The 27,386-nt window shown below is 38.9% G+C and overlaps 1 protein-coding gene across 2 annotated transcripts in view; it reads left to right on the top strand.

Moving 5' to 3' along the window:
* Positions 1 to 27,386, top strand: part of LOC109053549 (calcium/calmodulin-dependent protein kinase type II delta 1 chain-like) — a 135,785-nt gene that overhangs the window by 93,412 nt on the left and 14,987 nt on the right. For both annotated transcript variants that reach the window (XM_042760972.1, XM_042760971.1), the window contains 4 exons: positions 897 to 941; positions 3,015 to 3,063; positions 15,570 to 15,645; positions 15,739 to 15,833. In XM_042760972.1, coding sequence (XP_042616906.1) covers positions 897 to 941; positions 3,015 to 3,063; positions 15,570 to 15,645; positions 15,739 to 15,833 — 265 coding nt within the window. The remainder of the gene's footprint in view (positions 1 to 896; positions 942 to 3,014; positions 3,064 to 15,569; positions 15,646 to 15,738; positions 15,834 to 27,386) is intronic.

Raw genomic sequence — 27,386 nt, 5'->3', positions numbered from 1 at the left:
GTCGTTCCACTTGCAGAGCGCAAACTTCTGGAGGGTGCATAAGATTGAACTAGTGAGTTTAGGTAAGTTGGCGCCGTGCCAGTGGTCGTTTTGTAGGCAAGCATCAGTACCTTGAATTTGATGCGAGCGGCTACTGGTAGCCAGTGTAACCTGATGAGGAGAGGAGTAACATGGGCTGTTTTCGGCTCATTGAAGACAACCCTCGCTGCTGCAATCTGGATCAGTTGTAGAGGCTTGATAGTACATGCAGGAAGGCCCACCAGGAGAGCATTGCAATAGTCCAGTCTAGAGAGAACAAGAGCTTGGACAAGAAGTTGGGTGGATTGCTCTGACAGGAAGGGTCTAATCTTCCTAATGTCGAATAAGGCAAATCTGGCTTGTGTTCTTCCTGATACTTTCTTGTTTTACTGCATGCTTTGGCTGGGTATGCTGTACTGTTTAGTGAAAGTGTACTTTATTAATTACCCATATTCCTATCTCACAATTACATGACCAATTGTCTAAACCAGTATGATATTCTTCTTTTCTAAAGTTCACCAACCTTTGTTACAAAAAGTTACTTTAAAATATTTGAATCCTGACTTCACTTACAACATTGTCTACTGCTAAAGTTCTTCAGTAAATTCTTTTCATGAATATGGTGCACTTTTTTAAACATTAGTGGCATTATCTTTCACATTAATTGCATGAGAACTTTTGAAGATAAACTACTATCTACCATAATAAATTTATTTGACTGTCAGCCTTTTCTTAAGGTTAAGCACTGACCATTTGTTTATTATTTGTGGAATGTGGCGGTTAGATGAGCACATGCAGGACAGTAACATATAGGCTGCCACCGACTCAACATGTAATGCTTGGTGTTCTCTTTCTCTCCCTATGCACCTCTATATCAGGAGCCTCAAACTACTGTTATCCACAATCCCACTGATGGAAACAAGGTATTAAGTGATAGATGAAGACTGAGTGTTTTTGAAATTTTAAGATTAAAAGCGGTATTGTGAGTTTGAACTTACTGTCTGTGAAGTGCATCTGATGCAGGCTGTCTGTTATCACTGAGAAAATTCAGTTTGTAAAGATACAGTATAACCTAGCAAGAAAGAGGGATGGAATGTTTAAAATCAGAAACGTTAACCTTGCTGCATGAACTTTTGTATGAATTCTGGATAATTGACCCCATAAAAAAGAAAAATCTCTCATTTATTTACCCTGATGTCATTCTTTTGCGGAACACAAAATGAAGATATTTTGAAAAATTTTAACTGTTTTTAAACCATATAAGGAAAGTTATTTTACAAAATAATAGCGTCAAAAGAGTTCACGAATTTATTCTTTACACTATACCCCCATACTGGAGCGATGCAATGTAGCTTATTTAGACTACTAGAAATAATGCCTGGTTGCAAGTACTTTTTCCCCCTGAAATATAATATAAAGGTAAATAGAGTTGGGCAATATAGCCAAAAAAAGTCACAGTACAATTTTTTACATCAATTGATATCGATAATTATTGAAATAAATTTCATTTCTTTATTTCTTTTAAACATTAAAGGTGGATATAAAGGCAAGTGAAAGTTGTAAAAACCAGACCACTAGTTGATATTTTAAACTTCTCTTTGTGGACAGAACATGACAAACACTTCACGTTTTTTTTACACTTGTCTTGTCATTTTTTTAACTTAAAATAAATATCTTAAAAGAAAAAAATATTTTTTTAGTTCTGCATTCATATTGTTTCAAATCATAAAACAAGTTTGTGTTGCCTGACTGCACATTTGACAGTAGCTTGAGTTAACAGTAGTAGTAGCTTGAGTTAGGATGCAGATGTATGTATTTATGTTCATTATCAGAAATAGTAACATCTGTATTATAACAATCTCATTTTTATACGGTGAAATTGAATTTTTCTAACTGTTTGTGTTTTATTAAAATGAACTGTTGGTAATCTATAGTAGCATACATTTACTGTAGATCATATAATGTTATGGTCATTGCACTGTTATGGTCATTGGCCATATATAACTTATGCTATTTACGTACCTCACCGTATAATGCACCTTCTTTTTATACTCTATGTACAATGTATCTTCTGTTTATACTTTCTTTGCACCGTGTTGTATGTACAGTCATTTGCATTGAGCTGGTCTCTGCCCTCCTACCTCACAACTTGCACTATATGCCATAAAGCTTAATGTATATACACACATTCTATATTTATTTTATATACTCTGTTATTTGCACTTCTGGTTAGATGCTAACTGCATTTCATTGGCTCTGTACTTGTACTCTGCACAGTGACAATAAAGTTGAATCTAATCTAATCTAATAATAATCACAGTTAAAACCACACATATAGCACCTCAATACCATGGTAAAATGTAACTATGGTTTCTAGATATTTATGTGAAAAACAGTAGTTTAAATTTATTTAGTATAATTGCACAAACGCTTAATGACAAAAAATGCTGTAATTATTCCATTGCTCCTTTAATATATTTAATAGGCCTACATAGCTACATTTATTAATATAATAAAATTTGATATGAATAGCCCACATTTCTGCTACAATACCATGGTGCAGTTGTTACTAGAGTAAATCCATTGTAAATTATGTCCATTTGTTAGGAAATAGAACACCACATGATGTCAGAGTGTTATAATCTTATACTTTTCTGGGTCAGTCGTCACATCAACATAATTTCTATCCTATCCAGAACAATATTGATATAATGGATCTAGTTAGTTAAACTGCAATGTGAAATAAAGTTTTGAACCTTCTGGAAAAAGGTGTTTTGCTGGCCAAACTAGTGTTTATCTAGCCAATAGCACTGTACTCTATCAGTACATGGAGGTCAATTTCAGTTTCTTTTTACTGCAGGGTGGTTAACATTTCTGACTGTTTTTAATCATCATTTAACTTGAGCCTATATAAAATTCAAAATTATTAGTAAGATGCTATTTAAAATTTTAAATTATTTGTTTGCTAGTTTGTGTGTATTTTTGTTCTTTTTCAGGAATCATCAGAGAGTGCCAACACTACTATTGAAGATGAAGACATTAAAGGTACCGTTGAACCTAACACAGACTTTAATTGTACAGTGTAGCATAAGTTGGTACTCTGTGGTCCAGCCCATTGTTGCTTTACATTTACAGTTATATTCATATTCATATTCACATCATACTGCTAAATTTTCCTGCTTCAGGCCCAAAGTACTCCCCCACCCTGCGCTCATACACCCCACCAGTTTTTAGATTATTGGTCAGTAATTATGGGTTTTAAGTAGCCGATTCTTAAACTTTTACTCTCACACAATAAATAGGTTGAATGCAGCCTTTGGCTGTACTAATGTACTGTGTCAGGTGCTTAAAGTGGAAACATACAGAATGAATTTGTTGGTCACCTGTTTCCTGCATGTGTTTTTTATTATTATTTTGGCCCACTGTACCAAACTTGGAGGTCACAGTTGGTGAATATTTGTTGAGATTAATCTTTTTATTTTAAGCTTTCTTCTCACATGCCTGATAACTTTCTATTCTTCTTTTTTGCTGTTATGAGCTTTGAAGGCAGAACAATGATTTTGTCTCTTTAATGCAACTCTGTGATTTTGTGTAATTATGTGTAGATTAGGATGTGTGACATAAATGCAGGTGACAGTAACAGTTTGTGTGTGTGCATTTGTGTAATGGTTTTTAATGCCATTTAATGAGATTTTAATTTTTTTATTTTATTTTCATTTTGATTCTTTAAATCAAGTTGTATAAGGTTGAATCTCATTACACTTGTCAATAACTTGTCATATTTTTAAGTATTTTTAATGCCCCATATTTTTGTTTGCTTAATTAAACCTATTTGTACTGTAGGATCTTTATGATATTTTGTATATAAACATCCCACTAACAATTTCTAATCTCTCTCTCTCTCTCTCTCTCTCTCTCTCTCTCTCTCTCTCTCTCTCTCTCTATATATATATATATATATATATATATATACTGTATTGCTTAGATGAACTACAAAAAATTTGCAATTTATGCAAATTAAATACAAAATTATGCAATTATGCAAATTAAATACCAAAATTATGCAATTTGTTCTAGTTTATCTTACGAATCGACCTCTATAATATCAAACCCGTAAAGAATGTTTTTCAGTTTTTTTTTTTTTTTTTTACATTTCAATGAATGGCACCCATAGAACTCCTATAAGTCTGCAAAGTGTAAAAAAATGAATGCATTTAAAAGGGAGATATTTCTGTCCCATTTGCCTTTCCTTTGCTGTTTCATTCATGTCTTTGTTATCAGGGGATGCCCTGCAAACAATATGTAAATCTGTTATTCACCTGATGTCATTTCTACTCATTTTATCCTTTTTCTCCTCTTTTTAACATTGCCCTTGCTTTTTACCCTCCCACTATCAATCCACGTCTTAATTTATTTGCTTTCCTGTCCACCAATCTGTCCACACATTCATATATCTGTCTGTCCATCCATGTATCTATCCATCCACTCATCCTGTCCTTGATGTTCTTCCCATATAAATATACCCTCCAAATGCCACATTTACTAGGACCAGTATACCACCTGCCCTTCCGCTCTTCCTAGAATGTACAAACGTGAACGATCTCATTCCCAGCACTCTTGTTCTTCCACTTCCTCCTCTGTCTCATCCTGCTGGTACCTCCCAAATTTATGGCCTGAAGAAATCTGCTGTAACTGCATTCTCAAAGCCCTCCTGGCACTCTACCTGCTTGTTTTCCTATTGTCCTATTTGGCCTTCCTCTACGTCAGCTCAACAGCCGATTATGGCCAGTTCATTAATCCCAAAACGGTCTCAGCTAATCCAGAGCCACATCACCATTCAGTGTAAGTGGCAGCATAGGGAGACAGGAAGTCAATGCACAGTATAAAAATGGTGTACACTGATAGCTGAACCAGTAGACATGATTGCAAATCAGTAAAAATGACTTGATGTGTATACTTTTTTCCCCTGGGATTTACAGACACAAGACCTCAGCTGCTGTTAGTTATGCCAAGCAATATCTTATTTTTAGATGCTGGATCTGGCTTTCTACTGAAAGCTGTAACAGAATTTGATGTTGTGTGATTCAGTCAGGAACTTTTTAAGGTGAATTTCTGTACATTTTTGTCAGGTCATATATATCCAGAAGAATATATACTATAAAAGTGATTCAGAGGCTGAGCATTGTGTTGCTCTTTCTTCTTATTTGCATTAGTCAAATCACCACCTCTCATTGAAATCAAATCACTTTCAGTTGCTGTGAAAATAGAGCAAGCCTTGCCATGAGAAAGATTGCTGTGATTTGTTAACCTGGTTGGACACAGTATGTATTTAAAGAAGCTTTCCACACTCTAATGCAATAACATTCTCTGTCTTATTTAGAGTTTGAAAAGATATGTGTGTGTGTGTGTGTGTGTGTGTGTGTGTGTGTGTGCGTGTGTGTGTGTGTGTGTGTGTTGTGTCTGTGAGTTTGGTGCTGTTATTTTGTCACTGTCACCAAAGCACTGAAGCATCACTGCAAACATCTGGAGTTGTTTCTCATTTTGATTGTAAAGTGTCCCTTGAGGTGCTGGTGGAATAAGACATTTAAGGCTATTGTGATGCATTAGTGCTCTCTAGTGGTAATAAAATATAATTGCACAATCAAAAAAAAAAAAAAATAGTCACCTCAAAGATACTTGATGTCAGAGAGCAAAATTTTACAGTCTGACTGGAATACAGGGTTTTTCTGTTCACCTTAGAAGATCTGTAATAGCTGGAGAATCTATCATTTAGCATTTCCATTCAATGGCAGTTGTCAGGCGGGTGCAAGACCCAACAGAAAACTGCCATCTTTGCTCATGGGTGATTGTTTGTGCACTCTAGAGCTGCATGAAAATGATGTCAATGCTGATGGCACCACAAGAGCACATAATCCCAAACCATTCACTAGCACCTGTCTTGAGCTATGAACAGAAACAGACAGGGCAAAATAGTCTTTTTTTTTTTTTTTTTTTGCTTTTAAGAGCCCTATAAAAATCAGGCACTATAATATAATGAAATATTTATGATTATTTTGAAAAGTTGACCCCCTGACTAGTCCCGTCTACAATATAATCACATTGGTTCAAAATCACACTCCACATACTGTAGCAGTAATAAACACTACATATGTTCTGATATGTGATTTTTGTCACTTCACATAACATTTTGCTTTCAGTGATGAAAGAACAATGTCGCTGAAAACTTGTCACATAGTGTCTGATAAGGACAGGTGTTAGAATGTGGGGTGTATGTATATGAGTTTGCTTGTGTGTGGGTTCACTCATGCATTTGCACCTTCAGATATTGTGTATATTGTTCACGTATTATGGCAAGTGCTTTACCAAATAAAAAAAATAAAAATAAAAAGCAAGTTTCAGTGGTTTACATATGCTTGAAAAAATATTATTTAAAGAAGAGTCTTGTTTTTTATTTCAAAATTTTAGGCACTTTGTTGAATGCATTTTTTGTAGCAGCTTTATATATATATATATATATATATATATATATATATATATATATATATATATATATGTATATATATATATATATATACATATATATATATATATACAGTTGCAATCAGAAATATTCAACCCCCAAAGAGTTTTAAGGATTTATGAATAAAAATCTTTTCAAAGTGCGGGATTCTGCTTTGGATGACTTCTTTATGAGTTAAGTGTTGCATAAAATCAACACAGAAAATGTTTGATGTAGTATTTGTGTGTAACAGTATATTTTGTTAAGATAGCCATGTCACAATTATTCAACCCCTACATAATATTGTTATTTTTAAAGCTTTCTGACAGTTTTTATGGCCTGAAATGGAGCTGAAACATCATTAAGCCTTTGGGAACGCTATAACGATCCTTCATTTGCTTCAGCTGTGATGCATATATAAACCCCAACCATGAAGGTTTTCAAGGTGAGTTGCAATCATGGGAAAGACAAAGGAGCTTCCACAAAAGCTGAGAGAGGAGATTATTTCATCACATCTAAAGGGCCTTGGGTATAAGAAGATTTCCAAAATATTTAACATTCCAAGAGACACCATTGGGAGCATTATAAGGAAGTTTAAAACGTATGGAGCAGCTGCAAACCTGCCTGGCCGTGGAAGAAAGCCCACAATTTCATCAAGGGCCCTTAGCAGTTTAGTCAGGACAGCTAAGAAAACCCCCCGTGTGACTGCAAGACAGCTACAGGATGACCTGATAAAGGCTGGTACAAGTGCTTCAGTGGTAACTATAAGACGTGCACTGAATAAGCAAGGACTTCATGGCTGGACCCCAAGACGCACTCCACTCTTGACCTCAAGGAACATCAGGGGTCGACTAGAATATGCCAGGAAGAATTTGGATAAAACTACAGAGTTCTGGGAGACAGTTCTGTGGACTGATGAAACCAAACTGGAACTTTTTGGACATATGGACCAGCGGTACGTCTGGCGTGCACAAGGTCAGGCTTATGACCAAAAGAATACCATCCCCAAGGTCAAGCACGGAGGTGGGTCATTGATGATGTGGGGCTGTTTTTCTGCAGCAGGAACTGGCAATCTTGATCATGTACCTGGCATCATGGATTCCCAGAAATACCAGGTCATTTTAAAGAAGAACGTGATGCCTTCTGTTGACAAATTAAACCTTGGTGATCATTGGATCTTCCAGCAAGACAATGATCCCAAGCACACCTCCAAATCAACTAAAGCTTGTTTGGGGAAAAGATGCTGGAGCATCCTGGAGTGGCCTTCTCAGTCACCAGATTTAAATCCAATTGAAAATCTTTGGTGGGATTTGAAGAAGGCAGTTGAAGCACGGAAGCCATCAAACATCACTGAGTTACAGACTTTTGCACGTGAAAAATGGGCAAAGATTCCAATCGAGAGCAGTAAGAAGCTAGTCAGCACTTATCGAAACCGTTTGTTAGAAGTTATAAAAAATAAAGGACACTCCACAAGGTACTGAAGCTGGGGGTTGAATAATACTGCACATGCTCGTGTTACAAGAGTTACAATTTTCATTTGAACTTCAAAGTTAAGTCAACTTCTGTTGTCAAAGTAACTTGTATGTATCAATAAAAAAAAATTTTGTTCTTTGACAAGGTTTTTTTCATTGATTCTCATTATCTTTTATCAACATCACTATAATGTCTTTTGAGGTGAGGGGGTTGAATATTTCTGATTGCAACTGTATATATATATATATATATATATATATATATATATATATATATATATATATATATATATATATATATATATATACTGTACACAGTGGGGAAAATATTTATTTGATTTCCTGCTGATTTTGTAAGTTTGCACACTTACAAAGAAATTAAGGGTCTGCAATTTTCCAGAAAAAAATTCTGAAAAAACACATTACAGTATATGAAGTTTAGAAAAAGATTTGCATTTCAGTGAGAGAAATAAGTATTTGATCCCCTACCAACCAGAAAGAATTCTGGCTCCCACAGATTGGTTATGTGCCCATGTGGAACACAGATTAGTCCTGTCACTTTAAAGGGGTCATATGTTGTTGCTAAAAAGAACATTATTTTTTGTATTTGGTGTAATGAAATGTGTTTATGCGGTTTAAGTTTCAAACAACACATTATTTTCCACATACTGTACATTATTGTTTCTCCTCTATGCCCCGCCTTTCGCATAATTTTTTACAAAGCTCATCGGTCTAAAAAGTGAGGTGTGCTCTGATTGGCCAGCTATCTAGTGCGCTGTGATTGGCCGAATGCCTCAAGCGTGTGATGGAAATGTTACGCCCCTTGCAATACTGTGATGCATGTCCCGGTCAGAACACCGGCGTGAAAAAGACAATAACAATAAAACCCATTACAAACGAGGCATTTTTTGCATCCAGTGGGAACAAAATTACAGATTATAATGACTTATACTGTGTTTTTACACGTTGCGTTGCATCATGCCACATAAACATAAAACCATGTCTGCATTTTTGATCATGGCAGATCATGGCGGAATATCCTGTGATGTCCACTTCGCAGGGCACGTACGTTTGAATAGAACAAACGTCTGAAGCCATAAGAGAAACATTCAAAATGTGCAGAACAGGGGGGCACAAGGACTGGGATTGAGAACCTCTGCTCTACACTGCTCAAAACTCGTGTTTGAATCATTAGTGGCAAATACTTTACACATGTAAACGTACTTACAGACTGTGAGTCAGAACAGCCAGCATTGTAGTCTTCTCTCCCAGGATCAAAAAACAGTCTTCCATAAAATGTGCTGCACACATCTGAATATTTGGGTTAAACTGTTCTGGAAAAGTGTTGTACAACTTAACCACTGATTTCTAGTTGTGTCCTCTTGTAGAAGGACAAACAAAGTATTTTCGATTTCACAATGAAACAGTGTCTCCACGACATGGCACTTGCAGCAACAGTGAGAATCAAAGGTTACGCCTTCTTTTTTTGCGTGAACATTTGGGCGGTGTTATGCAAATCTTCCCACATTGTGACGTAGACATGGGGGCATCTTTAAACAAGGTGTTTTAGGAGGACGTGGATGAGTCTTAACTTTTATAAAGAATATCTCTTTGGGTTTGAGACTAGTCCTTGCAACTTTACAAATCTTCTTTATGCAACAAGAGCTTGTAACACTCCAAAGAGAAAGGAAAACTTGAAATCGCATCATATGATCCCTTTAAGGATTTACTCCTAATGTCAGCTCATTAGGTGTATAAGACACCTGTCCACACTTCAATTCCAACCTTTCCCAACACCATGGGCAAGACCAAAGAGCAGTCAAAGGATGTCAGAGACAAAATTTTAGATCTGCACAAGGCTTGAATGGGCTTCAAGACCATCAGCAAGAAGCTTGATGAGAAGGAGACAACTGTTGGTGCGATTATTCAGAAATAGAAGAAATACAAAACAACCATCAATTGGCCTCATGGGGTAATGATGGAAAAGGTGAGGGATCAGCCCCTAACTACACAGGAGGAGCTTGTTAATGATCTTAAAGGGGTCATCGGATGCCACATGCACTTTTACAAGCAGTTTGAACTGAAATGTGTGTTGGCAGTGTATGTACACAACCACCCTATAATGATAAAGATCCACCCAGTGTTTTGTTGTTGTTGTTGTTGTTGTTGTTGTTGTTTTAATCTCGTTAAATCATTTCCCCTTCCTCAAATCGAGCTGATCTCAGATGCCTGTCTGTGTGATGTCACACAGACAGGCCCCTCCCACGATTGTTTGAATGATATTAGTGTTTCAGCACAGACTGAACTGGTATCTAACCTTAGACCCGCCCGGAGTGAACTGTCATCAATCAGTCCACCATTGTTTCAACACCAGAGCAGATGTAGAAAAGAATGTCTCCTAAGCGATTGAGGTGTTCTGTTGTTGGATGTAATAATGAACATAGCAGTTGTCATTTACTCCCAACATATGAGCTGCTAAAGACGCAGTGGATTACATTTGTTTTTGAAGGGAATGTACCCCCTGATCTACCTAAATGTGTCTATCTTCACGCAAATCATTTGTGATCCAGCTTCATGTCTAGAAGAAGTGAGTGTAAGTGAGTGTCACTTTCACTTTCACTTTTTCATCACTTTAAGGTTTTTTAATGAATCTTTACAAATCACCTTTCCTAATAACGTTCTACTTAGCAAGTTTCATGATGAATGCGGCTATAGTTCTCTCATAGAGCAGCTCGGAAGAGAGGGGCAGGGTGAACAGAGATCATTTGCATTTAAAGCAGCATGCAAGAAAACCACTTGCTCTGAAAAGAGCTGTTTTTGACAGGGTCAAAATGGTGTTGTTTTACACCACAATTTAGAAATGTTAACCAAACTATGTTACAGAATTTTCATTAAGACCCTAAAGAATCATATCAATTTGTGGAAAATGGGCATTCGATGACCACTTTAGCGCAGTTAGGACAACAGTCACCAAGCAAAACTTTGGTAACACTACGCCGCAATGGACTGAAATCCTGCAGCGCCCACAAGGTCCCCCTGCTCAAGAAGACACATGTACAGGCCCATTTAAAGTTTGCCATAGAACATCTAAATGATTCAGAGAAGGCTTGGGAGAAAGTGCTGTCAGCTTAGACCAAAATTGAGCTCTTTAGAATTAACTCGAGTTGCCGTGTTTGGAGGGAGAGAAATGCTGACTATGACCCCAAGAACACCATCCCTACAGTCAAGCATGGAGGTGGAAACATTATGCATTATGCATTCATCAGAATCTTTCAACTGTCAGCGGCAACCATTGACTCGCATGCAGTCTTATAGCACGACATCTTATCTCAAGGAACCAAGGTGCATTAGTAACCGGAGCGTACCCTATTGAACGGTCTCTCCCATTGCGTTAAACGCATGTGTGGAACACATCCGTAGCGCCGTGCTATTAGCAAGTGCAGAACTAAGCTGCTTTGCGAGCCAAGCCCTGGAGGGCTCGTAATGAGGGCTCCTAAAAAGCATGAGCTAATTATGAGACCCAAGCCACTAGGCTGAGGACTGCATAGCAGAACCTATTCCACTCACAGAGGGGATCAAAATCCATGCCTGGAGGACAGGGACATCTAAGTTGTAAAACCTAGCAAAGGTTGATGACAACGACCAGCTGTACAGATATCACCAATAGAAATCCCACTGGACCACGTCCAGGAGGAAGTCATTCCTCTGGTGGAGTGGGCCCTCACCCCGATAGGATAGTGTAAGCCCTCTGAGGCCCTAATCCAGCAGCTCTTGCAGAAAAGTTCGCAGGAAGACAGGTCTTCGTTCCGTGCTGCACATCAGTCAGAAAAGACTGACCATTTAAGGGCAAGTAGACAGGGCTCCAAAATGCTATAAGTCACATTCGCTGAGAGCTGTTAAGGTTCCCGTTTAGTGGCCAAACATGAAGGCTTCAGCACCACCAATTTGGCAATGACCTTGCCAGTCGCCTGAGCTGTGGCTTTTGTAATGAACAGAGCCAGGTTGGTTGCTGTGCACAGCTCCTTAAAGGCATCAGGCCGGACTCATCTATTTTGCGGAGAAGCTTGGCCTGACACATTTGTATCACTGCCATCTAGTGATGTCCGATTCGCAAACGAATCGTTCGATTTAACCGGTTCTTCTTAGTTAACCGGTTGAACCAGTTCACCAAATCGAACTGAATCGTTTGAAACGGTTCGCGTCTCCAATAAGCATTAATCCACAAATGACTTAAGCTGTTAACTTTTTTAACGTGGCTGACACTCCCTCTGAGTCAGAATAAACCAAAATCCCGGAGTAATTCATTTACTCAAACAGTTCACTGACTGAACTGATGTGAAGAGAGAGAACTGAAGATGAACATCAAGCAGAGCCAGATAGCGAACGTACACGCCCACTGCTGGAGCGGTTCTCGTTCTGGAGTCAAGAACCAGTTGCATCGGTTTTCGGATCACCAGTACACTGAGCGCGGGTAAACCGAAGGCTTGAATGAAGGGCAATATGGCGAAATGTTAGTTTATTTAATAACAAATAAATCGCAATGGATTATGTATAGTAAGTGGATCATGGTTTCTGCGCTGATGACACCTAATTTATTTACTTTATATCTTCAAGACTTAAATCCTCATATGCACATTATTGCTGTTACTGTATTTGGGTGCGTTGTTGCAAAACTTAATTGTAAACTTTTCATGATTATGAGGTTTTTAACTGACTAAAGTTATGATTACTGACTTTATATATTTGAATGTTTGATAGACCTGACGCCATTACGTCATCGCCAATGATGTCATTACGTCGACCGTAAAAGATCCGGTGAACCGTTTTTTTTCAACCGGTTTATTGAATCGAACCGTCCGAAAGAACTGGTTCGTGGAAAAGAATCGAACTTCCCATCACTACTGCCATCGTGTGAAGCGCCGAGCCAGCCTGGCAAGCTGCTAAATAAGCTCTGTTCGCTAGAGCGAAGGTCATCCTGCATGGTTTAGATGGATGTGCTGCATGGGCTTTCCCCCGCAAAGCCGATGGAGGTCACAGATGTGCAGCAACTGCCTCTTCAAGAGAGGGGAGCTTACCATATCCTATTTCTTCAGCACCATCAACGGTGGTGAGAGCAGCAGAAGTGGAGGAGTTAATATTGGGGGCATTTCGGGAAAAACAGGGCCTTCCTCCTCAAATTCACCGAACCCGATGAGGGGCGTCACGTGTGAAGCACAAAGAGAAATTGTAGCATTGCGGGGAGAGTGAAGCATGCAGGCTTGTGCCGGCGTGAGTTCACTCAAGCCTTATTGAACCCCGCTGCTCCGTGGATTCTTCCTCTGAGGGTCTTGGGAGGGAGGAAATGGGAGAGCAGGTCGGGGAGGACCGCTTTTATGAAAGAAGGTCATCCGTTAGCAAAGCAGGGCAAATCTCATGCTCTCGCACTGAGAACATCAAGTCCCGGTGAGTGCAGCTTCAGCGTGGGCGCTGCCCAGGCAAGCGACGCACTCACCATACCTGTCTGTGTCATGCAGGGGTTCCCTGCCAGAGTCAGACTCATGGCGTGACATTTGAATGAACTTTGCAGACAAATTTGCTCAGACAATTGCTCTTTTAATCTGCCGGATGATCGCAGGGGAAGGCTTGTGCGACAATCTTCCGCTGCCAGGGATTCTTCTAAGGCGAACAGCAGGCTGAGCTTCTTTCTTCAGTTTCTTCTTCAGAGTCCAGCGAAGAGATGATTTTCATCACTGAAGGAGAAAAATTCTGACAAATGGTGCTCTAAGCCAATTTATCTAGCAGTCGGCTCCTCCCCTTTTGGCGGGTTGAAGCACCATTTGTTTGTGCAGCTACACAAACGTGAGCAAATCAGGCTTCAGTATCAGAGTAAACAGGAGTTTACAATATGCTTTAAATGCAACAGAAGAGAATTTTCGACAGGGAACATCTCTAGTTTCAATTAAAGTATCTCAATTTGTGTTTTGAATATGAACTAAAGTCTTATGGGTTTGGAACAACATGTGGGTAAGTCAATTATGACAGAATTTTCATTTTTTTGGAGTGAATTATCTCTGCAAATAACTAAAGCAATATTTACACTCTAATGAAGATTGCGAGGGGGACCTGTAATCATTCTCTGTGAATTCAGTGGGTGCAGGCTCTTGAACATGGAGAATGAGACATCAATTTTGTATATGAACTGTGTGCCTCTGTGTGCCTTGAAAGGTTACCACATAGATGTTGGGTTGAGGAGCAGTGCCCTGTGCAACCACCAGTATGCAGAAACCATGTCTGCATTCTCCATCTGACTCAGTTGTAAAGGCAAAAGACTATGGACATTACAGTCATAATATTCTTTGCTTTTCGTCATCCTCCTGGCCAGTACTGCCTTGACATTGAGGCATACAAAAAGTATCAGCCTGCCTTGAGCTCAGCTCAGCTCATGCACCTGGAGAGGAGGAGTTGGGCAGGGAATGGCAGGTCATCCTGTGGTAGATTATGCATAAGAAATAAAACAGCTTTTATGTCACTTCACTCCCTATAGTATTTCTCCAGCAGATGTTTAGCAGATTGCACTGCATACTCTGCAAGGCCATTAGAGAGTAGTAGTGAGGGCTACTCCAAATGTGCTCAAAAAAAAAAAAAAAATCATTACAAACTGCCGTGCATTATCAGTAATGGGTGTCTGGGTCCATGTTAGGATGCATCAGCTGAGAGAGCAATGGTGTCAAAGAACTGGAGGGCTAGACACAATATCCTTTAGCTCTTCAGTTTAAATAATACATCATCTGAAGGGATTTGCAAAATCTGCATTTTGAATCATGGATACTGAAGACCATGGCATCCAGCATGTTAACATTGACCAGTTTTCAGGGAATGATGTGGCCGAGAAATTTCTTTTTGAGTCTATACAAATCCTTACAGAGCCACAGTCATTATCTCAAGCTCAGCCATAATTTATTCCCTTATTGCAATGAGTAATTATTTGGCCACACATTCAGGGGGCGCCACTGACTGTATCCCCGGTTTACTTTTTCGTTAGTGTTTATGTGAGCTGAGGGTAGAATGAGGTTTAGTTGTTGGTGAGATATACAATAATGTTGCATTTAGCTCCTTTGTCAAACTTTTTTTTTTTTTTTTTTTTTTTTTTTTAGTTGGCCAGACCCATGCTTTAGTCGCAGTGTTGTTAGTATTTCACTTTTCTGAGTGCCATCATCCACTGTTTCACAACAGTAGGTGTCATCAGGTGCATCTAGAGATGTGTCCAATTAATTCACCCAAATGAATTTGGAGTATTTGAATTGCACTGCACTTCTGCAGTTCACTTGGAAGGGTAATCAAGAACTAGAGCTCGAGTTGCTGGTTTGTGGGATGGAACACCCTCTTACTTTTGTCTGATATAGACTGTAATTACAATATATGTGCCATTCTTTTTCAAATTTGCTCCAGTTGTCAGCTATATTCTCATCGGAGATTAGTGGATTAATGCAGCGGAGATGTATTTCACAGTCTGGTCTGTTTCTCAGCTAAAGGATAATGACTACAGTCATTTGCAGTTTTTCACAGTTTTTTCCCCCCTTCTTTGCCTTTATGTGCTTTAGCACGGAAACAGGAGATAATTAAAGTCACAGAGCTGCTGATCGAAGCCATTAACAATGGAGATTTTGAAGCTTACACGTGAGTGTTTTTATTTCATGTTTTGCCTTCATTCTATTATAGAATGATTTATTATGTCTTTTAGTTTTTTATATATTATATTGGATTCCACAGGAAAATTTCTGACCCTGGACTGACATCTTTTGAACCTGAAGCATTGGGAAACCTAGTGGAGGGGACAGATTTCCACAGGTTCTACTTTGAAAACTGTAAGACATGATGTTACATGTTAAAGGAATAATTGATGTACTCATACTAAGAAAGTGAGTGGGCAATCCAAAAAAAAAAAAAAAAAAAATTATATTCAAAATCTTCTGAAGCCATGCTATATATATATATATATATATATATATATATATATATATATATATATATATATATATATATATATTTTTTTTTTTTTTTATTATTATTATTATTATTTATTTATTTTTTATTTTTGCAGGATTTACTTTAAAAAAATTGCTAGTAAATTTCTTTTTAAAGTAATTAAAAAGAAAGTGAATTACTTGAAATAGAGAATATTACAGTATGTTTTTAAAAAATATATTTCTGTTTGATTTACAACTTCATCATTTATTTATTTATTTTTGAGTGAAAATGCATTGTTCAGTTGGTATAGCATCGGTCACAACATGTGACAACAAACAGTGTTCGGTGTAGCAACTCATAATGTAAAAACTGCACATAATGTAATAAATATTACATTATTATTGTAATAAAATGTTCATAATGTAATATTTTTTTCAAAATGTAATACAATCTGGAGCTCATAATGTAATAACATTTTTTTCAATGTAATAACAATTTTTCACAAAATGTAATAGGTTATTATATGAGAAATTTAATACATTATGAACACACTGTGGCAATTTATAATGTAATCCCAGTTTATAACGTAATACCAGCACATAATTTAAAACAATTATTATTATGTCTACAATATCATAATTTTGATTATCAAAATCTTTCAATATAATAAATTTGAGCACAAACCATAGTCATAGTTTTATTAAAAGAAAATTAGGCTTATTAGGCTACATTGTGAACTTTTCTTTTTTGCTTTAAGCTTATTAATTTTGTGACTATGACATGCTTAATTTTTGAGATATAGGCCTGGTTTCACAAACAGGGCTTAGACTAAGCCAGGACTGAGCCATAGTTCAATTACAACGTTTAAGTATTTTTTATAAACATGCCTTAGAAAAAAACATTACTGTTGTGCATTTTGAGATAAGATAAAGGCACTGATATATTTTAAAATCAGTCAGAGCAAGTTTATTTCAGTTGAAACAGCTCAGACTTAGATTTTAGTCTGGCATTAGGCTTAAGCCTTGTCTGTGAAACTGGGGGACAGTCAATTCAATTGTTGTTATAAAAACTTTTTTATATTCTACACAAATGTATAGGCCTAATGTACTTATAATTTTGGTGATATGATTAAACGGTTTTATCTTCCTGAGGTAAATGTCACATAACTGACATATTCTTCACAGGCTGTAATACTGATGATTTCCCTGGTTAAAACCGCTTATAGGCACAGAAATTATGTGTAATTGTAAGTTGTACTTTATTTTTCAACATATCCTCTGATGTACATTCATGTTATAACTTGTATCAAAGTGAAGAATTGTTAATTTAACTTGTGCTATGTGCTGCCGTTGCCTGAGGCAGATAACTCGATCTATCCCAGACTACATTAGACAGAAATTTTATTTGTTTTTTGTTCTTTCCAAATTTTTTCATAAAAATGTTTTCAATTCGAATTTAGTAGGGGCACAACTGAATTGTTCCTAGCAATAGTTTGGATCAATTAAAATATATTTATATGTAACCAATGTCGCTGTCATTATACCATGGACATTACCTGAGATGTTAAAGTCCACGTGAATTTAAAATTTAAATTCAAAATTTACAGTATTTATTTTGTTGCTAGTCTCAAAGTCAACAATTAGTCTGTGCAAGCTAATCCTCTGAAAAAAAATCATAATCTGATCATTTGCTTCCCTTAGTAGTATGGTGTTCCTAATAATGGAATGGCATGTCTTCTCTGATGATGTCAGTTTGACGGCTTGGGCAGAATATGCTTAACCACGCACCTCCAACCGTTAGTCTGCTGTGAGTGGGAGATGAGAGAATGAGCTACTTCTGGTTTACACAGACTTTAAAGTAAATATCCTTTCAAGGATGTGCATTTATTGAATGGCCAAAGTAAGAACATAATCGAATTGTTTAAAATAGGACTGACAACTTATCCCAGATTTAAGCAACATTCCATATTAAATCCATACAGAAAGCAGTTCATCATGTCATGCCCAGTTTAGATACCTAATCACTAAAAAAAAAACAAAAAAAACAATAGCACCCTTTGTTGAATCTGTAATAACATTATTTGGCAAACTCTTCTGTGCATATTTGCATTTGCACTTTGGAGAGCATCAGAAGTTTCTATTTACAATGTGTGCAGTATTGAGCAGTGTAGCTAATCACAGAAATCCATTGAACCAATGAACTGAGATGAGTGACAGGCTCAGTGCATTTGAAATTATAAAGGGAGCACACACTACACAAATACAATACTATCTGTAATGCATTCAGAATTTTAATTAAAGTTTTTTTTGTTGTTTTTTTTTTCTTGATAAGTATCACTTCACTCCCTAATAGTAAATTCTCCAGCAGATGTTTACAGATTTCCTGTGCCATCCTCTGCAAGGCCATTAGAGTATAAAAAGGAGGGCTCTCCAAATGTTGCTCAAAAAAAAAAAAAAACATCAGTAAAACTGCCGTTCATTTAAAAAAAAAAAATTCCAGTAACTGGTGCTGGTCCAGGTTTTGGATTGGCAATCAGCTGAAGAGCGATGGTTTCAAGAACGGAGGGCTAGACACAATATCCTTTAGCTCTTCAGTTTAAATAATACATCATCTGAAGGATTTGTTTGGCAATCTGCATTTGTGAATCATGGATACTGCGACCATGGCATCCAGCTTGTTAACATTGACCATTTTATCAGGGAATGATTGGCCGAGAAATTTCTTTTGAGTCTGTACAAATCCTTACGAGCCACTTCATTATTCTCAAGCCTCACCATATTTATTCCCTTATTGCAATGAGTAATATTTGGCCCCACTCAGGGGGCGCCAACTGACTGTCTGCCCCGGTTTACTTTTTCGTTAGTGTTATGTGAGCTGGAGACAATGAGTTTAGGAGTTTTTGGTGAATATACAATAATGTGCATTTCGCTCCTTTGTCAAAACTTTTTTGTTTTTTTTTTTTTTTTTTTAGTTGGCCAACCCAGGATTGAGCGCAGGGTTGTTAGTATTTCACTTTTCTGAGGCCTTCATCCACGTTTTCACACAGTAGTGTGTCCTCCACAGGTGCATCCTAGAGATTGTCCTTATTCCCCCCAAATGAATTTTGGGTATTTTGATTGCACTGCACTTCTTCAGTTCGCTTGGAAGGGTAATCAAACTCGAGCTCGAGTTTCTGGTTTGTGGTATGGACAACCCTCTTACTTTTGTCTGATATAGGACTGTAATTACATATATGTCCATCTTTTTCACTATTTGCTTCCAGTTGTCCGCCTATATTGTCATCGAGATTAGTGGTTTAATGCCAGCGGAGTGTAGTTCACATCTGGGTCCTGTTTTCTCAGCTAAAGGATCATGACTTACAGTCATTTGCAGTTTTTCTAGCCACAGTTTTTTTTTTCCCCCCTTCTTGCCTTAGGTGATTTAGCCGGAAACAGAAGATAATTAAAGTCCAGAGCTGCTGATCGAAGCATTAACAATGGAGATTTGAAGCTTTACACGTGAGTGTTTTTATTTCATGTTTTGGCCTTCATCTCTATTATAGATGATTTATTATTTCTTTTAGTTTATTTTTTTTTTATATTATTTGGATTCCACAGGAAAAGTTCCTGACCCTGACTGACATCTTTTGAACCTGAAGCTTGGGAAACCCTAGTGGAAGGGGACCGATTTCCACAGGTTCTCCTTTGTAAACTTAGACATGATTTTACATGTTTAAAGGAATCATGGTACTCACCTAAGAAAGTGAGTGGGCAATCCAAAAAAACAACAAAATTATTTCAAATCGTCTGAGCCATGCGTATTAGTATATATATATATATATTATAATATAGATATATATATATTACTATATATAATATATATTTTTTTTTTTTTGTTATTAGTTAATTATTATTTGTTTTCTTTTTGGCAGTTTTTTAAAAAAATTGCTATTAAAATTTCTATTTAAAGTAATTAAAAGAAAGTGATTACTTGAAGATGAGAATAGATCCGTATGTTTTTAAAATAATTTCTGTTTGATTTACACTTCATCATTTATTTACTATTTTTGAGTGAAAATGCATGTGCAGTTTGGTATAGCATCGGTCCACAACATGTGAACAACAAACATGATTCGGTGTAGCTACTCATATGTAAAAAACTGCCACATAATGTAATCTTTACATTATACTTGAATCAAATGTTCATAATGTTATAGTTTTTTTCAATTGATATACAATCTGATCTCAGAATGGAAAATGTTTTTAATGTATAACAATTTTTCACGAAAATGTATAGTTATTATGATACATTTTAATACGTTAGTACCCACACTGTTTCGATTTTATAATGTCATCCCTAGTTATAACTAATACCACACATAATTTAAGAACAATTATTTTTATGTCTACAATATCTATTTTTGATTATCAATCTTTCATATAGTAAATTTGAGCACAAACCATAGTCTATTTTATTAAAGAAATTAGGCTTATTAGGCTACTTGTGAACTTTTTCTTTTTTGCTTAAGCTGATAATTTGTTACGCTGACATGCTTAATTTGAGATTAGGCCTGGTTTCACGAAACAGGCTGTTTAGGACTACGCCAGGACTGACCTAGTTCAATTACAACGGTTCAAAGTATTTTTTGTATAAACGCCTTAGAAAAAAACATTACTGTTGTGCATTTTGAGATATCATAACAGGCACTGTTTATTTTTAAAATCAGTCATAGCAAGTTTATATTCAGTTCAAACAGCTCAGACTTAGATTTTAGTCTGGCATTAGGCTTAAGCCTTGTCTGTGCAACTGGGACGTCCCATTCAATTGTTGTTCATAGAAAACTTTTTTATATTCGACACAAATGTATAGGCCTATAATGTACTTATAATTTTGTGATAATGATTAAACGTTTTAATCTTCCTGAGCAATTCACAATAACTGACTATTCTTCACAGTCTGTAATACTGATGATTTCCCTTGGGTTAAACCGCTTCATAGCACGAATTATGTGTTGTAAGTTGTACTTTATTTTTCACATTCCCTCTATTACCTTCAATGTTATACTTGTAGCGAAGTGAAGAATTGTTGAATTTACTTGTGCTATGTGCTGCCCCTTTGCCTGAGGCAGATACTCGATCTATCCACTACATTAGACAGAAATTTATTTTTTTTTGTTCTTTCCGAATTTTTTCATAAAAATGTTTCAATTCCGTATTTAGATAAGGGCACCAACTGAATTGTTCCTGCAATAGTTTGGAATCATAAATACTATTTTTATGTAACCAATGTCGCTGCATTATACCATGGACATTACCTGAGATGTTTAAAGTCCACGTGAATTTAAAAATTTAAATTCACATTTACAGTAGTTCTTTTGTTTTCTCAGTCTCAAAGTCCACAATTATTCTGTGCAAGCTAATCCTCTGAAAAACAATCATAATCTGGGATCTTTGCTTCCTATATATCGGGCGGGGGGGGGAGGTGTTCCAATAATGATGGCATTCTTCCATCGTGATTATTTCGTTTGACGCTTGGGCAGAATATTTCTTAACCCAAGCACCCCTCCAACCGTTTATTCTTCTGTTAGTGTTGGATATTAGAGCATGAGCTAGCTTCTGTTTACACAGACTTTCAGTAAATATCCTTGGTTCAACAAGGATGTGCATTTATTGAATGGCTACAAGTAAGAACATAATCGAATTCACTGTGTTAACAATAGGAACTGACACTTTCCCATATCTTGTAAGCAAACATTCCTTTACATCCTATCAGACAGCATGCATCATGATCTGCCCAGTTTACGATACCTTAATCACTACAAAAAAAAAAAAAAAAAAAACAATAGCACCCTTTGTGACTCTGTACTACATTATTGTTGTCAAACTCGTCTGTGCATATGTGATTTGCCTTTGGAGACGCATCAAAGTTTCTATTTTACAAAGGTGGCGTAGAGCAGGTGTAGCTAACACAAGAGTTCCATTGAACAATGAACTGAGATGATGCAGGCTCAGTGCATTTGAAATTAGAAAAAGGGATCACTCGTTTGCAACTAACTACAGAGCTATCTGTTACTGCAATTCAAGCAATTTTAATGTAGTTTTGTTTTTTGTTGGTGTTTTTTTTTTCTTCTTGAGATGTTAAGAGAACATGTCCCCCATCACTAAAGTTCAGGTATATTTAGTTGATTCTATATAAGCTAAAAATGATCTCAGACCGGGATATATGATTTGCTTTGCTTAATCTTTTTTCATGTACAAATTATTTCTAGAAATAAATTCATTTGTACATGAAAGCGATAACCAGCAAATAATAATGTTAACATCTGCATTAATTTTGCATTTATCTCTATATCCTCTATCTCTTATATGATTATACGACATAGGCGATAATAGCAGCCAGATATTTTGACTGTCCCTTATACTTTTCTGCTTATACTTTAGTTGTAGTTATAATTATATAATTATGACACTAGAACAGTATTTAGATGTATACTTCGTCGCATAAAGTGGGAGGAATGAAGTCGATTATTACATTATGAACGGCGCAAAGATTTTTATTACATTTTGAGAAAATATTACAGTGATGTACGGATATAAACGTGGGTTTGTTTTTTTGAAAACGAGGGGGTATATCGACTACGTAGTAAGGAATGTGGCAAGAGTTTAGTAACGGTAGGAGGAGGGGGACAACCTATTACCAACGGGGGAAATAAGAAGAACAAGAAATAACGGCGGGAAAAGAAGGAGCTTTTCTTCTATGACAATTGATGTGAGCCGTACCATTTGAGGAGAAGTCCCATTGAAACATATCTTTTTTTTTCTTCTAGTTCCTTGCGCCACACACGACCTGACTAGCTCATATAGCCCAGGTATCAGGGCCGGGGCGAAAATGTGGGAAGCTAAAGACAACCGGAAAATACAAAAAACAAACAAAATGCGGTCTGTATCAGAAATAGCTGACCCGAAAGTTTGATTTAGCATAAGCTTAGCTCCATTACACAAAAGGTGAAACGCGTCTATATTATTTCAAAGCCAGTACTGCACACACAGCCCGGATCTAGTTTCAAATGTTTATTTTTCTTTTAAACTTTTGCTGTTATAACTATCAAAGCTCAGGAGGCAATCTATCCTCGCCAAATCCCCGACAGCGCATCCGACAGGAAGGGGAGGGAGAGAAGGAAAGAGGGGAAAAAAACTAGAACAAATTACAAACATATTCCTGTAACAGCCAGTCCCAGGACAAAGCGCCTGATTTTACCAACTTCGAACTCCTTGTCAGCGGGAGGCCCAGACAATATGACGACAGTAGGCATTGTACCACACTCAATACTTAGCTTGGGGGGACTTTCATCTTAACCTTTTTTGGACCTTTTTGCCCTGATTACTACGCAGCCATGTGGCGTAGGCATGGAGTATATTAACTTTGCAGAAATTATGGTAAGGAGTTCTTAAAAAAAACGAAAAAAATGATTTCCACAAAAATCATAAAATAGTGAAGGGTGTTTGAATGATATGAGGCTGGTTTTTTTTGAAAGATCTAACTGCATTCTCAGCTTTTTTACTAATTGAATGGATCCTCTAATCTACATTAGATAGAATCCACTGCATGCACATTGTGTTTTGTACCTTTTAATGTGCTTTGATACGTGTAAGTGTCCTTATGCTAGCAAAAAAAACGTCTCAGGTGTACGAATGTACCATTGTTCCCGAGTAGGGACGGCGGACACTTGCGTCCTCTATGGGTCCATATGGGAACACCCCGCGTCGTGACCCTGTCTGAAGCATACACATGAAAACACCCCAACAGTGGCCGCGACAGCCTCTGACGTTACTACCGTTGCGGACTAAAACAGGCACCGGGAAACCACGTCTTCCTTCTTCGTCTGAACTTGCGTCCGAAGCTGCAGGGAGCTAGAGACCTCAAGTTGTCTGCGTTCCCTACTCAGGGAACCATGGTTTTACTCGAGCCGATACGTGTCCCTTTTCAAGAGGACTTCGAACTGCTGCTTTCTTCTAGGGTCCGCTATGGGAACGTATAACCCACGCCGCCAATGCTGATGGGAGTTCAGGCCGTAATCATGGCGAACACGACTATACCAGCTCACCATTTCACTGGGATGCCCCCGGGACGTTTAGAACGGCTGCTGTGACAATTACCCCTTACGGCCAATAGGCCCCTAAGCTACATACCCACTTAATTGTTAGGCTGGTCCTCGGCCCTGTGGTAAGACTAAAGGCTTGGACTCAGGAAGAATCCCCTTTAAAGGGATACAGCTAGGAACCATAACCTTTTAATACTAAGGTCTACCTGTCACACGGTGCGTACGCTTGCAATTCCGCAAAAGCTTGCTGGAGGAGCTGTCTCAAACAGATCTCCAGTAGCCACCCCGTTTAGATAGTCCATCGCGGCATCAGGTTGGAGTGACTCCCAGATGACGGCTTTTACCCGGCTCAAGAAGTCACGAGCAACCGCGCAAGCCCTCACCATATAGAATTTGTTAGAAAACCAGAGTACACCTGGCCGAACTTACCACAGGCCAACCCGAACCGGGGTGGCCCCCACAGGGTTGAATTTCAGAAGGATTTCAAAGCCGTCGATGGGCACCCTTACCATACATCATGATTTGCACATACGGTGGATCTAAAAAAAGCATGCAGAGGCTACCGTGGCACTCTGGTAGAGCAGCCTCATAGATGGAATGTACATCTCAGAAAAGTCTGTTGAACGTCAACAACTCGCATCTGGGGAAACTAATAGCGGAGCGCTCTGAAAAACAGGAACTCCTGAAATACCGAGAAGCGCGCTCTAGGCACCCATCTCTTGAGAAAAGGGAAGCGCTGCTAACTACCAACAGAAATCGCCCGGAAATAGCCCTTCTGTTAGAAGGCGATGCTTGAGGTTATAAACAATACCCTGGCATGATGGAGCCCAGGAAACCAGGTCTAATCATCTCACAAGGGAACGAGCGGAGCGCGTAACCCTTCCCTACAGGATTTCGAAGGCGCAGAGGCTTGCGTCACACTTACCATACGTGATTTAGAAATGCGCAAAGTGGTTTCACGTGCACATGACCACCATGTGGCGTTCGAAAGTACAACAGGCTTAGTCGTGTGTACCTAAAGGTTCCTAATCATCGCAGAGGCGCTGACCGCCTGGGAGAGCAGGCTCGATTTTATAACCTCTAGCGAGGGAGCCTCACCTGAGGCAGGCTATACAGAAACGCTGTAACTGCCGACCTTCAACTTCCCGCTGGCTGCGCGCCCTAGCGCCATGAGCACCCCTCAGGGTAGACCTGCACGGGACAGCCATGAAATTCCTGCAGTTCTGTGCCAGGCCTGAATGATCAAAGGCTCCCGCAGAAACCTGTGTCTCAGCCGCCTATACCGGAACATGAAGCCGGATGGCTGGTGGCTGACTCTGTTTAGTAACACTGTACCTGAGCCGCAAAGAACTCACAGAGTTTATTAGTACACATCCCCCCAGCAATTTACAATCAGTATATACAAAGGGTTATTTTGATACTCCCCCCTCCTGCGCTGGAGCCAACGGCGTCAAGGCGCCTCCGTTTAGTCCGGACCTCAGTAAAGGGTGGAGATTGCTATGAACGTAGAACCACCAAACATTCTAGGCCAGCATAGGATACTAGTTATGTGTTAGAGGTTTCCACCTAATCCTCGATCAGTGGAGACTGGTTGATATCAGGGAAATTAGAAAGGGGAGGATAAAAGCAGAAGTTAAAAATCCCTCAAGGGAACATAGATACCTCGATACCACTCTGACCTCAACCACGCTGCCTCGTCTGGATCACGGCCTCATATAGGTTCTGCCAATTACCCCCCCGCCCTTGTGACCCATTACCTCTTGTAACCCGGCCCCGGGCGGGTATTCAGCGTCTCCGACACTATCTCTTCTGCTGCCCGTCTTTGATCCTCAGATCGGAAGGCCAGGCCCCCCTATGTTGTTTTCGGGCCAGACCTGGACCTTCGTGGATCGAAGGATCTGAAGCAGCGAGTGTCGCCTCGTCTCCCCGAACTTCTCAATCACACCGTCTCACGGAAATACCGAAAAGTCGAAGGCGCAACCTAGCATCGAAAGAAGCCTTTTTCTTTCTTCCCGATGTCTGCCAGGTTCTCCACAGATGTCCTCTCGCCACCCACCCATGGCCCTCACAAGTCCCTGACGCATTGGCAAGGCGGCTGCGTTGTAGCCCGAGAGAGCCTGTGGTGCGCGCGCTCGCTACCTTAGGAAAGGCCTTTGCCTCTATCCAGGTCCTTTCAGCAGATCATTCTGATATTCTTGAAGCATTTATTTGGTAATGACTCCACAGCCTGACCTGCTGCTGCGTACGCCTTGCCATTGAAGGCCCAGATGCTGCTGAAGGGCTTAGATAGCAAGGAGGGAGATTAAGAAGAGGATGTTCCTCCCCCAAATGAAGCTCTGTTCTGCATGGGGGCATCCTCTCATAGACTTTTCGCGCATCGCCCTCGTGTCGGGCAAAACTCTTATTCTGAAACCGATGATCGAGAATAACGCGCCTCTTTCATTCCTTGCGTCTCTGTAGGTAGATCAGCAAAATGGTGCTCGACCTTGAGCTGGAGGCTTATTGTCGAAAAGATAACCTCAGTCTTCGGGTGCGAACCATAAACTCCGACAGCTCTACAATACGCAGGGCAGGAGAATTGGAAGGCTCGCCTCACTTCTTCGCATCCGCAAGTTCCCGTGCTTTTCCTGGGGAAAACCCCGTCGAGAGCCTAACCCATAATCAGAAAGTGTTTAAGAATATACCATCATCCTCCCGATGCTCTCTCCTTCCGCGCCATTTTTGGAGCGCGGGGGAGCCCTCTTTTAAACCATTCATACGAGCCCCTGAAATTCTCACGAGCTCTTCTCCTCCGTCCTCACAACGGCGGTCCCTGAAGCTGAAGCATATGGCTCCTTTTATTTTTCGGAAAGAAGACGAACGAAGCGGGCCTTTTTTCGTTTAAAAATGCTCGCCATGCACGCAGATTTGCCTCCTCAAGACATCGCCGTGCGTGGCCTTTAGACCAAACAATCCGTAGAATAATCGTGTTGTCATCAGTGCCCAAATACGCCGACACGGGAGCTACATTTCAAACTCATGCTAGTATCGCCATGATTAACAGAGAAGGAGCGCTCCTAAACCGTTTCTTTCAGATGCACCTTCAAACAAACAGGCAGTGATGACGAGAAAGCATGACGTGTTGCCCGTGCCTTGTTGATAGTACGCACCGGTATTTGCCGTCAGATGCTGTCGCGGCCAACATCGGTGGGGTTTTTCATTTTGTATGCTTCAAGACACGGGTCACCAGGTGTTTCCCCCATAGCACGACCCCTAGAGCGCAGTTCGAAGTTCCCTTAAAGGGACTATGTTTCATATATAGTCTTAGTGATCCCTCCTGCTCTAGCTTCTCCAAGTCACAAACCCAATCCACACACCATCTTCTGAACCC

The sequence above is a fragment of the Cyprinus carpio genome, chromosome A7 (assembly GCF_018340385.1).
Source record: "Cyprinus carpio isolate SPL01 chromosome A7, ASM1834038v1, whole genome shotgun sequence".
Lineage (NCBI taxonomy): Eukaryota > Metazoa > Chordata > Actinopteri > Cypriniformes > Cyprinidae > Cyprinus > Cyprinus carpio.
This window is presented reverse-complemented; position numbering and strand designations above follow the sequence as displayed.